This window comes from Callorhinchus milii, unplaced genomic scaffold (assembly GCF_018977255.1).
Source record: "Callorhinchus milii isolate IMCB2004 unplaced genomic scaffold, IMCB_Cmil_1.0 Scaffold6, whole genome shotgun sequence".
Taxonomy (NCBI): Eukaryota; Metazoa; Chordata; class Chondrichthyes; order Chimaeriformes; family Callorhinchidae; genus Callorhinchus; species Callorhinchus milii.
Genome location: NW_024704747.1, coordinates 26841632 through 26857082, shown reverse-complemented (window position 1 = coordinate 26857082; position 15451 = coordinate 26841632). Strand labels below are relative to the sequence as shown.

The window sequence follows — 15451 nt, the reverse complement described above, 5'->3', positions numbered from 1 at the left end:
TCAGCGAGTGAGAACTATTAAACGTTTAAATCGAAAGTGTTTGGAAAGTTTTCTGGGACTGCGATCACCATGAAAAAAAAAAGAGTGGATGTGACAGGACCTCTGGAAACAGGACGCATTCACCAATATAGCACTCGTTTACATCTTAATTGCAGTAAAATTAAGAGAGAGAGAGAGAGAAGAAAAATGATTTTGTAGCCTCGTCACCTCTGCAACGTTGCTTTGCACCTGTCTTACAATTAATAGTCTGCTCGTGTTGCAAATGTAAATGATTTTGTTATTTGTGTATATTTATTGTGGTGGGGGGGGGGGGGGGGGGGGGGGGACACAGCAGAGAGCGAGTCAATGAATGCAGCAATCAAAGCAATTGCTTCTAACCAGATCAGCATTGTGTTACAGGTAATGCATGTGGTGGAATACAAGGCTACAATATTCTGAGCCCAAAACAAGTGGTTTGTCCCTCAAATGAGGACACGTGTAATTAAGCAATTAGTTCTCGTGGCGAACACGGAGGTCATTTAAATCACTGTCATAACCTTCTTCCTGATCGGTAATGTTGTCAAAGGCACTTTCAGTGGGAAAAACGCATCGCAAGTTCATTTTTTTTTTACCCCCCAAAAAAACGCTTCAAACTCTACAAGTTCAATCCACAGCGTTTCAGCAAAGTCTGTGGCCACACAGACACGTGGATAACCGTGTTGCACCCACGATGGGGTTTGGATTTAATCACAGCGACACACTGATGTCTTGTTAGAAATCATTATAATATATATATATGTGTATAATAAATTATGATCAAACGACAAAACGCAAAGAGCAACGGATAGAGCGGTTGGTTGGATGATTATTTTAATGGAGAGGGGACACAGTATCTTTCTGTTGTAATGTGGTTAACTCGATCGATTTCTTTTTAAAATAATAAAATCTTGTGGGGGGGGGGAAACAGGATAGGGACCCTGACTGTGTTTGCCATGGACTTGTGGCATCTGGACACCATCACACACACACACACACACACACACAGAGAATTAAGTAAGATTGTCACGTTTAACCCCCCGAGTGGCTTTGGAGCAGATTAATTCTGTCTGTTTTACACGATCTGCAGATAAAAACGTCCCTGTTCGTTTCACATCCTGGAAGAAGGCACAAGTGAAACCATTTCGTGGTGTAAATTTCATCTGAAACAGGTGCCCGTTTGGAGTCGTTTTTGTTTTATTGCTGGAGCTGGTGACAGAATAGGATCTGAGACACTGTCTCTCTCTCTTTTTTATCTGAGACACTATTTTTTTTATTTCTCTCTCTCTCTCTCTCTCTCGCATCATTTCGATGCTGTGCCTGACCACAATTTTATTCTGGGGATCTAATTAACTCCATGATTAATTAGGCAGTGCCTTGGGACGTCCTCCCGACGTGAAAGGCGCTTCACGTGTGTAATCGTGTTGTTGTTGTTGTTGTTGTTGTAATTAACGTTTGGATCAGATATTAACGATGTGAAATAGACTGTACAGAGTCCTACGACAACCTCATGCACAGCACCTTCACAATTGTAAGCAATTTCAATGCGAGATAGAAACTATTTGTATAATCAGACAAATCATCTCTGAAATAAGTCATTAAAAATCCTAATTTTTTTTTTGGGGGGGGGGTTAACAAAATCAAATAAGACTAAGGCAACGATTATTTTTTTTCTAAAAAAATACGACGATTGGCTTACTTCGAGGCAATGCAAAAACACTTGTACGATTAGACTCGGATTTAATCTGAAACAGACTGTGTGGACTGGTGAATTCGGAACTTGTATTTGCTGGTTTCTTGGCTCTGGACTTTTTAAACAAAGTCGACCTTTTAGAGTGTTTTGGGTTCTGCCAAACAGAACGGATAAACAAGTCAGCGTTGGCAGAGGGAGATGTTGAGCGCATCTTCAGTACAAATATTGTTATGAACCCATCACATGAATAAATATACATATCAATTTGTGGAGCCGCAGTTTTTAGTGCTTAATTGCCTTGGCCCAGAGCAGACTTTATTCACAACTGCAGAATGGGGCTGAGCGGTTCTCACTGTAATTAAAGTGTTTGATTTGGGGTCGGATTGTGTCTCTGCTGTTGACATGCAGATTTTCTCGGTCAATTCTTTTGTACTGCACTCCGCAATCGATGATGTTAGGAGAAAACAATAGGTTAAATTTGTGGATAGTCTATTACACTCCCTCCCTCCCTCCCTCCCCCTACACACACACACACACACACATAAACACAGACACACACATTCTTACAATACTGGGGATTAACGACAGAAGCGTTAAGCATTGACTACAGAAGCGAATATATATATAAAGTATGAGCGTTTATTTGCAAAACCGCCTTATTTGTTGAAACTGTTCTGCATTGCAGAACAGGAAGATTTATACACTGATGATGATGATGATGATGATGAGAAGCCGGAAATGTTGTACCCAAATCTTGCTGGACAATTAAATCAAATGTATTCCCAATTCAGTGGGCGCGCAAAACCAAGACATGTTATGCATTCGAGTGCTGAAATTGATGGGATTGCAAGAAACAGACAAGAAAACGTGTCCCTTCACTCAAAAAGTGGTCACAGTGCACTGTAGAAAGTATTACCTGAAACCCGAAGATAGAGTGAGATATTCAAAAGTAGGAATATTAGGTATTGTTTGGTAATTTGCTACACTCCCTCAGCAAAACGGTCTCAGGCAAACTCAACCCTCAATCCCATTCAATTGGTCCGAACAGCTCTCACAACGCTACGATTTAAAAATGCACATGTCTTGTCGAAAGTTAGCGAAACCATCTCTATCGCGAAATTAACACCAAATACCTGGAGCTGTGGACACGTCAATTACACAGAGGGTCAGCAGTACAGTATTTCAATTTCTCGAGGTAACTACGAATCGGAAATATGTTTATGTGGAACACAGGTCTCTGCTGACCATCACCACTCCTTTGGAACATATATTAAAACTCCACATATTTAAAAAGCTGGAGTATTAAAAATCACTTTAAGCTTTTAATGCTCTTTATCCCAGTTGTACCCATTTGTATTACCCCAGTCACGCTTTACACTTACTGACCGCCAGTGCCTCATCGGGATTCAAATTACACCGTTTATCGCCGTGTGTGAAGTATTTAAGCCCGAAAAAAAAAAATGCATTTTAAGTACCTTTTATTCGCCCTTCAAACAAAACAGTGTAATTAATCCCCTGCATTGAAATCTGCTTTTCTCCGCATTTTATCGCATTCACAGGTCGAATGTGACCCGCAGCAATCCCTGTGAATCACCAGTGTGCTTTTTTGCAGGATTTTTAAAAGTTCTGATGATGATGATGAGGTGTGTGTGTGTGTGTGTGTCTGGACGTGTGTGAACAGTCAGCTTCTGCTCTCTGTATTGCTCGGCTTCACTGGTTTAACGCTGAAACGATTGCATGTCGCAATTGGTGTTAAATCAATGGCTAATTACGCGTATGAAAATTAAACAGTGTTATGCCAATGGGAACCGCCTTCAGCTGTTTATCAGTAACTCTTGAGACTGGCATTTAATCAGATGGATCTGTAACTACATATGCACGTGTGATCTTTCGCCACACCGATTCGTAATGGACACGGTTTTTCTTTTTGGGGGGTGGGGGGTCCATTACAAGCAATATATTTTCAATAGAATTATAGTTACTCCGTTTAGCACACTGCTAAATACTCTCTGAGACGTTGCTCAAATATATTGCATTTTATGTATTATGCTTTATCGCGACTTGAATATGTTTTCCTAAACCGTTACAATTCCAATTTCCAATGCAGTACGATATCAGTGAAGGTCAGTTGGAATATTCTGTCCAGTATTTTTTTTGTTTTCCCATTTTTTTCCCCCATTTTCTTCCATATCGCTTGCGATACGAAATCATCCAGGAACGTGTTTCTCGAAACAAGTAAACCTTCGAGAAACTAAAGTACGGGGAAACCCATTTACACCCTTTTTTTTTCCTAAAAAAAAAAGAAGTATAATGCGGAAGAAATATCAATTAACATCGACCGATTTTTTTTTCTTTCAGATGCTGAATTTATCCACTGGATTTTTTCCCCCCCCCAACGATTGCGTTTTCGTTTCAGATTAGCATCTTCATCGGGATGTAGTTATTTACTTACTTATTTATCTATTTATTTGTTTTGTGATCGGTTAATATGATTCTACCACTGTACTTGCAGGACAATTAATTGTTTCAGGGCAGCTTGCCTTCGTTTTCAATGCAAATACTGCTGCACGAAGCAACAACAAAAAATGTATTTTAAAATATATTCCAGATCTTTAACTTTAAACTATTAAACTGCCTTGTGGTCTTTCACGTTGGGGGATTATACTTACAATAACACCCACGTTCTCACAATATTCACGCTCTTTTTTTGGGGGGGGTGTGTGGGGTGGGGGGGGGGGGGGGAATAGCAGAGTACTTTATCGAATCATCACATCACTACTTTAGAGTTAATTTTTACGCTTATTTTTTTAATTTTTACGCTTAAAACACTAATCACAACATCCCCCCCCCCTCCCTCCAAAGCAAAACACGACATCATTAAGCCAGAGAAAATTATCCCTTGTGGAACAGTTTGCAACCGTATCAACTAATACTGTCTGTGAGCTTTCAAACCAACCCAAATCGAGGGATAAGCTAAAGAAACCAAAATCACGACTCACTGAACAGTGCAATAATCTTTTTTGTTGTTGTTGTTGTTGTTGTGTGTTGTGTTGTGTTGTTGTTGTGTGTTAAAAAAATATCTAATTCTCTGTGTGTGTAGTGTGTGTGTGTGCAGTGTGTGTGTGGAGTGTGGAGTGGGTGGAGTGTGGGGTGGGTTTGTGGGTGGGGGGGGGGGCTGGGGGGTTGGTTCTTTTTTATATATATATATACACAAAAAAAGAATGAATAAATTTGTGACCAATTTGTGACCAATTTTCTCTCTTTCTTTCCTTTCCTCTCCACCACCCCCCCTCCCACAGAAATAATAATGGTGTGTGTGTGTGGGGTGGGGGGGGGGGGGTGGGGGGGGGTGGCTATTGAGTTGAGATGCTTCCAATCCTCATGGCCAACAGGGAGAGAGAGCCTTGGATGTGGCCAATGTGGCCAATGGAAGGAGCACGTGGTGAGCGAGTGGCCTATCGGGGAGCCGGGATCGTGCATTATGCATGAGGTGGGGAGTCAACCCTTCCCCAGACTGAGATGGTGAGGAGCCTCCTCCTTCCTTCCTTCCCTCCCTCCATCCCTCCCTCCATCCATCCCTCCTCCCTCCCCCTCTCTCTCTCTCTCTCTCTCCCTCTCCCTCCCTCCCTCCCTCACTCTGCCCACCCCAACCCCCCCCTCCCACCACCACCACCCCCCCCACCCCCCCCCAAAAAAAAAAAAAACCTCTTCTTCTCATGAATGGAAAGTAAAACAAAAACAACACACAAAAAACCAGACCCTCTTAAATTGGGGGATCCTTCTCGGCCGCGGGGAGCAGTGCCAGAGGGAACCAAAAGCCAAGCCAAGCGACAAGCTCCTGTTGGGGGTTGGTTGGTTGGTTGGTTGGTTGGTTGGAGGGTGGGGGTGGTGGTAGGGAGGGTGTGGGGGGAGGGGGTGGGGGGTGGGGGGAGTGGGGGGAACACAAACTAAAGAAGGCGAACGATGACCATGACTGCAATGTCAGAGAATCTGAACGGCCCGGTGTCTGGGAAAGCAGTCTTTATGGAGTTTGGGCCGTCTAGTCAACAGATGTCGCCTCCCATGCCTCACGGACACTATTCCATGCACTGTTTGCACTCCGCCGGCCACTCTCAACACGACAACTCGTACAGCTCAGCCTCCACCTTCTCCCGATCGCTGGGCTACCCTTATGTCAACTCAGTCAACAGCCATCCCACCAACCCTTACATCACCTCTGTGCAATCGTACCAAAGCAACTCCAACCTGACCCACACGCGATTAGAAGACACAGGTAAGAAGGGGGGGAGGGGGGGGGGATCGGTGGAAGGAATCTGTCAGTGGCTTGAACCCCAAATCTGCACCCCCCCACCACCCCCCACCCCTTACCCCTCTTCCCCCACTTCCCCACTGCGTGCAATCTGTGTGTGGGGTGTGTGTGTGTTGGGGGGGAAGGAAGGAATCCGCTGCGAACAGCAACACGAAGCAGCTCAGGCTTGAAAATGTTGCAGTTGCAGAAGTTCGCCTCGCTCTGCCTCTGATCTTTGTAATTATTTATTGCGTAATACTATAAACAATGCATGCAATTATGGGTAATTACACCTAAACTGTCGCTAGTAAAAATAGACAAAACTTTTTTTTTTTTTTTTTTTTTTGGAACCGCTGCGTTAAAGCGCGATGGGGTATTGCTGCTCGGATGCGGCGGCGGTGGAGCACGGACTGGCTCTGTGTGTGTGTGTGTGTGTGTGTGTGTGTGTGTGTGGGGCTGTGATGGCTGTGTTATTCTCCTCTCCCTTTCAGCAGCAGATTCGGACAAAGGTTCGGCGGTGGAGAGCGGCGAGATCAGGTTTAACGGGAAAGGGAAAAAGATCCGCAAACCCAGAACCATTTACTCCAGTCTGCAACTGCAAGCCCTGAACAGACGGTTCCAACAAACCCAGTACTTGGCTCTGCCCGAAAGAGCTGAACTTGCGGCTTCTCTGGGACTCACACAGACACAGGTAATAATAATAATAATAATAATAATAATAATAATAGTAAGAGTTGCGCCACACATTTTTATTTTTTTTTAAAAAAAAAGTTACCTTTTTTTTTTAAATGACTCGAGCGGATCAAAGCGCTGCTGAGTTTATCTGAACTCCCAACAAGATAACAAGCACTCGTTCGCAGGTAAACCGGTGATGAGTCTTCGCCGGATAGTCGGCGTGGGCTGAGGTTAAATGCACCAAAAGAAATCCATCGCGAATTAAAGCGTTTTGCCAGAGCATCAATCCCGTTATTTATGTGTACCAAAGACAAAAAGTGTGGAGGGAGATGGTGGGGTGGTGTGGGGTGGGTGGGTGGGTGGGGGGGGGGACATTGCTCTAACCTGCAATCCCCCTTATCCGCAAGCTTGTTTGGCAAAGTGAGGGATGCAAGTCGCAAAGTATTCCCGACTGAACACATACGCCAAGAATTTTATTGTGAAACACCAGTGTGTGGAGCAGTCGGACTGATTCCATCCACCACTACACGGGGACACACTCCACTGCCCTCACTCGGCACATGGCACTGGTGTACGCACTCGCGTCCCATCTAAACGACTACCCTTCAGCTGGTAACTGTGATCGATCCAAGCTTTCGGCTGTTGGTTTTAGGTTATTGCTTTTACCACCGTCCAGAGTTCCTGAAAATATAGCAGCACAGGACCCGGGAGGGCAGCTCCCACCCCCCCCCACACCCCTACCACCCCCCCCCCCCCCCACCCCCCCCCAGAACGCGTTAATAATATTCACGTTAGAATCGAGGTCAACGCTAAATTAGTGTTAACTCTGGTATCTTTGAGGAGGGGGAGCGGTGGGTGTGGGGAGGATGGCGACGACGAAATTGCACAGCACTTTGCATCGTTACCCCCTCGAAGGGATGACCACAGCGGGACTCGTATTTGTGGGGAAGCTTTCGTATTTGGGTGGAAAATGTTGTATTTTGTATTTTTGGATTTGGGGGAAAAGAGCGTTAAAACGGGGCGTTGGGACATGAACGGTGACTTTTTTTTTAATGACATTGATGGTCATTATCTTGATGTATTTCTTCATTTCTGTGTTCCTTCATTTAATTTCTTTAATTTCTTTAATTTCTTTAATTTCTTTAATTTCTTTAATTTACTTGTACTTTTTTTCTCTGCACAGGTAAAGATCTGGTTTCAGAACAAGCGCTCCAAGTTCAAAAAGCTGATGAAACAGGGCAACGGCGCGTTGGACACCAGCGCTTTGGCCAACGGTAGAGTCTTGACCGGGACTTCTCCTCTGGTCCCACCCGTGTGGAACACCGCATCGGCGGCCAAGAGCTCCACTGGCAACCCGGCAAGTTACATACCCACCTACACATCATGGTACCCTCCAGCACACCAGGAATCTATGCAACAGCCCCAACAACTCATGTGAAAACCAACCGACCAACCGACCAACCAACCAAACAACCAACAAACCAACCAACCAAACCAACCAACAAACCATCCATCCAACCAACCAACAAACCAACCAAACAACCAACAAACCTTCCATCCAACCAACCAACCAAACAACCAAACAACCAAACAACCAACAAACCATCCATCCATCCATCCAACCAACCAACCAACCAAACAAAATAACTTGGTCCTCGAGGAAGAAAGGACACTCCAAGAAAAAGAAAGGAAGGAAGGAAGTGGATGGGGTGGGTAGTGGTGGTGGGACACACACACACACACACACACACAGACACACACACACACAGACACACACACACACAAAAAAAAATCCAAACAATCCAATCTCTGTCGGTGCAAAGTGCTCAGAGCAGACATGCACAGATGTGAGGCGGAGTGAGTTCCCAGCCAAACGCTGCCAGCTGACTCGATGGGGACCAAACGCCCACCATCAGATCAACATGTTACCAGCAGATTGTCAGCAAGAAGACTCAAAAAAACAAAACAAAAGGCATCATCTTCCAGGGACAGTTAGGAACCGGCTATTTTTTTTGTTTGTTTGTTGTTGTTGTTTTGTTGTTGTTGCTGTTGCTGCTGTTGCTGTTTTCGAATCACTTGTATTCGTTCATCCCTTCGTTCATCCCATTTCAAATACAGGCAGTTAGTTTTTATATATATATATATATGCAGTATATATTGAGTACAATTCTCTCCCTCTCCATTTTAGAGTTTAAGCTCTGTTACCCACAGGATACCCACACGCCAATGGACAATTCTTACTGTACAGGGTTTTCCGCTCTTGTATATTATTATTATTATTATTAATTATTATTTAAATATGTTGCACAGATTTAGCGTCCTTTGTTTTGTGTGGAGTGTACGCGATGCGTTTGTGAAATGGGATCTTAATATTTTACCTGTGAAATGGGAAAAAAAAAACGTGTTACTGAGGAGAAAACACACAAAAAAAAACACACTGTGTCTAGCGTTCTACATGTAAAAGGTTTAGTTTTATATTGACAATGTTAACTTATTGCTTTGTAATCTTTTGAATCTTTGTAAATATATTATAAAGTCCATTCAAGACAGTAAAATTATGATTTTAAAACAGCGGGGTTTTTGTTTGTTTGCATTTTAAAGAGAGTCTGAGCGTGAAAACAGGGCATGTGGATGATCTCTGATATCAGTGCTCACACTTCTCATCATTTTACACACGATGGAATTAGCTGCTGGAGAAAAAAAATCAGATTGCGATTATAACTGAGATAGTGGACACTCCACAAATTAATTATATTCACAGATATCGGCAAAATAATCAGTGATGGCATATATGTGTGTGTGTGTGTGTGTGTGTGTATATATAAAATGAACAACAACAGCAGCAACAATAAATTACATTTATATGTAACACCATTCACGTCGGAACGACGTCCCAAGTCGTTATAAAATATAAGTCCAACACATCCACCCTGGTCCACAGGAACCCTGAATTTTCAGTTCACATGCGAACTTGTTCCATACTTTTCAACTGGGGCCAAACTGAAAGTTTCCAACACACTATATATATATATATATATATATATGTACAACATTGTTTGGATGAAAGTGTGGGTTCTTACTTCACGCCCAGTCCAGGATCCGATGATATTTGCCCACCGTCCCACGTTAGTTTCAGTGTCACGTTCGCCCTTTGCGACACTGAAACCCGGTGCAGTGATTTCTGCAGCAATTAAAAGCGCTTGTTTTTGTGGCTTTTCAGATGGATCTGCAGCCCCTTGTAAGCTCTTTCTGTGCACTTCTTTGGGAACACAATAAATCTGCTTTTCACCGCTGAATGACAGGAAGCCACTGCTTAAGTTAAACTAAATAATGGATAAGAGAAACAGGTGCCACAGCGAAATCCTGTGGTTTGTTCTGAGAGAGAGGGGGGGGGGGGGGGGGGGGTGGGGGGGGTTGAGAGGCTGTGTCTTTTCCGAAGGGACAAATTGAGAACTTCAAAGAGACTGTTTGGGACCTGATGAGTGAACTGCGCTTTTCCAGCAGTCAGTCGGTCAGTATATATCATTTACCATCAACATCACAGAGCGCTGGAGAGGGGGAAAAAAAAGGAAGACGCGAAATCTATTAATATCAGTAATTTGGGGGAAAGCTGTTCTGTCACAAGACGTTATTCGTTAAGTAACACATCCATCCCTCTTTTTTTCCCCCAGACGTTTAGTTAGATCTAGTTGTTCGTATAAGTAAGCACACGGCCAACTTACACAGGTATGTGTCTGCGTGTTGTACAGGTCACCACATAAATACATCCCGAGCTGAAATTCTGCAGAAATGTAACGAGGTAATGGGTACCAGAGCATTAAAAATACCCAAGTCAACATATCCCAAACATAAAAATCAATGTGCACAGTTTGAAGAGTGGATATTGCAGACGTACAGTGTTCTGAAACTTGAAACCAAGTTAAACAGCAATGTATAATTAACGGTCTCTGAAAGCACTGACGTGCGACAACGTGCAAGTGATCGTGTCAGCGATTTATTTCTTTGCATTGCTCTGCGAAAACACAGGCAAGTGTGTGTCTGTTTGCTGGACATCTTCGAGCAAAACGTACCGTTAAGTTTTTGCCTTCAAAATGCAATTGCAGTATCGGAATATATTTCATGCGAAAGCTGACACTCGGAGGATATTAAGCACAACATTTTCGTCCTGAAAGCAAGACAACAGCTTAGCCAACAGGGGAAATGCATTGAATTCTGCCCCTCCACCACCCCCCCCCCCCCAAAAAAAAAGCTCCCAACGTGCACATACAGCTGCGAATGAAAAGCTATGGGCATTATTTCACTGTATTCTCTACTTGATTACAAGCCGAGGCCATCAAACGGACTATAATTACAGTAATTTTGGTTTATTTATTCTAATGCAGTTTCGTATCATTGGGGGTAATTATGAGCAATTTTTTTCGCCCGGGGAACCTTTGCATTAACAAAAGAGGGAGCAGTGAAAGCCAAATTTCTTTTCCCCCCCCACCACCCCCCCCATCCCATCCCACCCCAATCCCTTTGCATTGAGAAAGGAGCACCGAAGTAAAAATCGGTATACACTTCCATCTTTGCAATTCAGAACTGCGTTTGTCATGAGGGCTGCAAATTGCTTACAGGTGTATGGAGAAGAACTGTCAATAGGAAACTCTGCCGAAATTAGTGAGGTACAATGTTGGAGTAATGAAGATAGAGTGTGGGGGGGGGGGGGGGGGGGTGGGGGGGGAATTATCCAACAAGGGCTGCTTTTTCCAACGCAGATCTCTCGTCTGTCTCTGCTCTATATAGCGTTTAAATGGTTAATATTATAGAGAAGTCGATCTAGTTCAGAACCAGGCAGGTAAACGTAACCCAACTGTATTTTTTAAAGCATCTGTTGATAAAAGTCGACATCGGTTTACCACTGATGGAAATATTAATGTGTGCTATTGCAGGCTTATCATATCATATCATATCATATCATATCATATCATATCTTATCATATCATGGCTCAGCACTCACGATCAGATTTGTTTTCAGGATTTTCTGCATAAGATTTCTTTCTTTTTATTTATTCATTCATTCATTCAATAAATAAATAAATAAATAAATAAAAAGATTTATTTTTATTTATTGAAAAGAAGGTCTTATTTTCGAAAATGTGTCATTCTTCCCCCCCCACCCGGGGAAACAATTGTGGGCTTTGAAAGTCCACCATTTCGACGTGAGCTTATATTACTGTTTATTTTTGTGTAATAAAGACCAAAAAAAAAGGTCTAGAAACCGGATTGACGCGGTACAATCACGATATCATACATACATTGCATTGTATATCACTTAAACCGATTTTAAATTAAAACAATTCTCTTAATTTTTATTGGGTTTCCGTTTGATCTTTTAATAAGGAGCAAGCAGACAATTTCAAGCATTCGCTCCATTAATAAGTTTGAAGTGCATACTTTTTATTATTATTATTATTATTATGCATCTTCCTCATTTGATATTGTATGCCAACTTAAATACGCCACACGAATCATATGCGTATCAATCATACATTGCCCAAATGTGGCACGTTTTAGTTGAAGCTGTGAATTCAAACTACTGGGGAATATTTTGTATATTCTACTTATAACGATTAGCTGTGAAACGATATTCTGCGTTGCCGTTTAGAAACCTGTGAGGTGCTTTGGTTTGTGGAATGAAAATAGCATTTGTAAAAATGTAAATAAACACGTTTATAATTTAAGCGATCTTGTGTGTGTGTAAAAAAAAAGATTAGCAACATGTTATGAAATCAGCATAGGATCGTGTCCACATGTACTTCTGAGCCCTGCCTTTATTATACTCCACAATTGCTAGATTTTGGGGCAAGCATTATTATCTGATTTAACATCAACCTATTTATTATTATTCATTGCAGTTTCCCCACACAGTTTTGAGCCTTAATGTTTGCAGAAAGTAAGAAAACCGTTTGCACCCTTACCTTAGTCTTTCAGATAAAAACAGGCCGATTGCTATTAAAATCATGGTATCAGGTTTTGTTCTAGGATTAAGAGGATACAAATCTCCTCTGAGAGAATCTCTGCGAGTAGATCCACTTATAAGGGCTCCTCTAAAAAAAAAAACAGCTCAATATCAGGACTCGGTTGCAGAATATGACTGCATTTCTGCCATAGCCTCTGTCTTTATAGCTGATGAAAAAATTGCAAATTATTAGCATAAATGTTTACTCTTCATTACGCTGATGACATTCTGCTCTCGAGAATTTGGTAATCTTTGGGAAATTATGAGTAATTTTTTTTCCGAAAAAAAAAAATCAAAGTAGCGAGGTTGCTAACCAAGCAATTCAAGCCAGTTTGCGTAGGCTTGCAAACGGATATAATTATCGAGGAGTCAAGATGTTATGCTAAAAACTATGCATTGATATTCCCATTTATTATGTACATACAACTTTGACAATGTTGATGCTTGAAATAGCAGGAAATTGTCTTGCGCAAAAATTACAGTCCATATTAGGACATCTGAAATTGCGAAGAATTATATAGTAATTGCAGCCTTTCAGCTCCCAGAGCCAAAGAGCTCAAACTGCAGTGAATGTGGATGAAATTACAGTGCGTTTTTTTTTCTCTCTCTCTCTCTCTCTCTCTTTGCACCCCCAGTGCAAAGTTTATAAGCGAGGAAAGTCTAATTTTGTTTCCCTCTCTCTCTCTCTCTCTCTCTCTTCCCAAATTGCCTATCCAAGGATTCCGGAAATGATTGTGCCACATGACATGACATAAGATCACTGTGGGGCGCCCTGTAACTAACTTAGTGCAATATCTATCTTTCCTTTTTGCTGGTCACACAAATACACACACACACACACACACACACAGAACCAAGAGATAGATATAGATGTGTCAGATATCACAAAATTGGGCTGTCTGGGAGTGCGGATATCCCTAGTTATAATCTTCCCTGGGAGGGGGGGGGGCTTTCTGGTACAAGACTCAATGTGGCAGCCCCTAAGGGGGCGAAGTGGAACATCTTGTAATCCAGTAATCACTGACAAACCCCAGCCTTGCTCCTGAAAGCGATCCCACTTTTAATAGCTTCTGATCGCTCTGTCAGACCTGGAACTCAAGTGATGGCCTTCCAACCTCACACAGTCGATAGCCCCCGAAGTTGCAGGACCTCGAACGACTGCTGCAGTCAATAATTTCCACCTCCCACCCCCCAAAAAAAAATTTAATTAAACGATGCCTTAGTGTATTATGTCCACCAAACCCAAATCCTGCACATGACGTCCTAATCACTTTACACGACAAGGTCGATTTAGCAAATCCTTTTGCATTTTGTTCAGCTGTGAACGACAAATCGTTTGTCCTCAAGGAGCTGCCTTTACATATGTGTTTGGTACAAAGGCCAGACACGAGCAGTTGTTGCTTAACATCATCGGTTCTTTATTATAAAACATTACATTTCATCAAACGTGTCGTGAGGGGGACTTCGGGGCAATGTACCTTACGATTCTACCCGAACAATAAACGATAGACATCCATCGATGGGTTTCGTAAAAGCTAAAACCATTCAACATTGGAGCAATTCAATGCAGACTATTTTAGAAATAATCTCTCGCCCAGCAAAATGGGGATTATTCCCCCACCCCCCAAAAAATACAGTGGAATTTATTACTAATCACGACTCCCATCCCTCTCCCGTAATATTATGTTAATGATTGGGGGCCTCACAACAGAGGTTAACAGTTCGATCAACAAATCAGTTTGAATTCTATCGCCATTTATTTCTAATACCGATGGTCGTTCATTTCCTACATAAAACACAGACGTCTCGCTTACATCCACATGCATTAAACCAAACAGGAAATTATATTAAGGAAACATAAACAGGTTTCAGGAGGTGGTGTGTGTATGTGTGCATGTGGGTGGGGGTGGTGGGGGGGGGGGAGGCTGTGCTTTAGTTTTTGTTCCTTATCTGGTCCATTACAAGGTACAGCAACACAAAGAGTGAATGTAGATTAAAGGGCAGAAAGAAAGCAAAGGTAAGAGTTCTCACCAAATGTCACACCCAATCTGGAGATGTTGTTAATAAGTCCATTCATTTCGAGACAGATAACCTCACTGTTTTAGAGTTTCTTTTAGCTTCAGGTGCTGTCAGGTAGAGTCAATGTTCGTTGTGTGTGTGTGTAAAAAAAGAGTGCATTCTTTTAATGCATAGACTTATCGGGGAGAAAAAAACACTCCCAGGCCTTTCGAGGACTTTTGTAAAACCCACCTACTCATTTTCGGGCAACAGATGCTTTTAATGCAACAAAACGTTCGCATATTGTACCCCCCCCCCCCCAAAAAAAGACGTTCAACGAACAAAACAGTCGGGAGTCCAAATATTTACAGTCAAAACATAACGTGTTTGGAGTTTAGAAAGCGTTTTAATTATCATAGGTCTTCTTTTGCGAATGGCACAAGTTTGCCAAAGATTCCTGTGAAATCTGCGGTGCATTGTACATTGAGTGCAAAAAAAAGATTGTAAAATAATTGCACAGTCACACGTTTAGCGACACAAATTAAACGAAGAAACGAGAGACTGGTTGATTCTGTGGCTTTTTCTGAATTTGGCCAAACAGAAAAGTCTGTGCACTTATTTTTCTTAAGGGGAAGTGACTCACGTGCAAGAAATACCATTGTATCACAAGTAAAGCTGAACAGTTGGGGAATATGTGCAACACACAGTCGAGTCTGACATAGAATTTGGGAATAAATGAAACGTGTTTAAATCCAGCAAAGGAGAGCTCTCTCTCTCTCTT

At 42.3% G+C, this 15451-nt stretch overlaps 1 protein-coding gene across 2 annotated transcripts; it reads left to right on the top strand.

Annotated features, from left to right (window-relative positions):
- Positions 1-5635: 5635 nt before the first annotated feature.
- On the top strand, positions 5636-8147 carry dlx1a (distal-less homeobox 1a). Of its 2 annotated transcripts, none has more exons than XM_042336223.1 (3): positions 5636-5981; positions 6491-6687; positions 7855-8147. In XM_042336223.1, the coding sequence occupies exons 1-3, from the start codon at positions 5672-5674 to the stop codon at positions 8107-8109; spliced, it is 762 nt and encodes a 253-aa protein (XP_042192157.1). In that variant the 5' UTR covers positions 5636-5671; the 3' UTR covers positions 8110-8147. The 2 variants fall into 2 exon arrangements, with proteins under 2 accessions (XP_042192157.1, XP_042192156.1); XM_042336222.1 differs by having other exon boundaries at positions 6488-6687.
- Positions 8148-15451: the final 7304 nt, after the last annotated feature.

Coding starts and splice junctions, on each gene's coding strand:
- dlx1a (XM_042336222.1), top strand. CDS start 5,672: ATGACCATGACTGCAATGTCAGAGAATCTGAACGGCCCGGTGTCTGGG. Junction 5,982..6,487: donor CACGCGATTAGAAGACACAG/GTAAGAAGGGGG, acceptor TCTCCCTTTCAG/CAGCAGATTCGGACAAAGGT. Junction 6,688..7,854: donor TGGGACTCACACAGACACAG/GTAATAATAATA, acceptor TTCTCTGCACAG/GTAAAGATCTGGTTTCAGAA.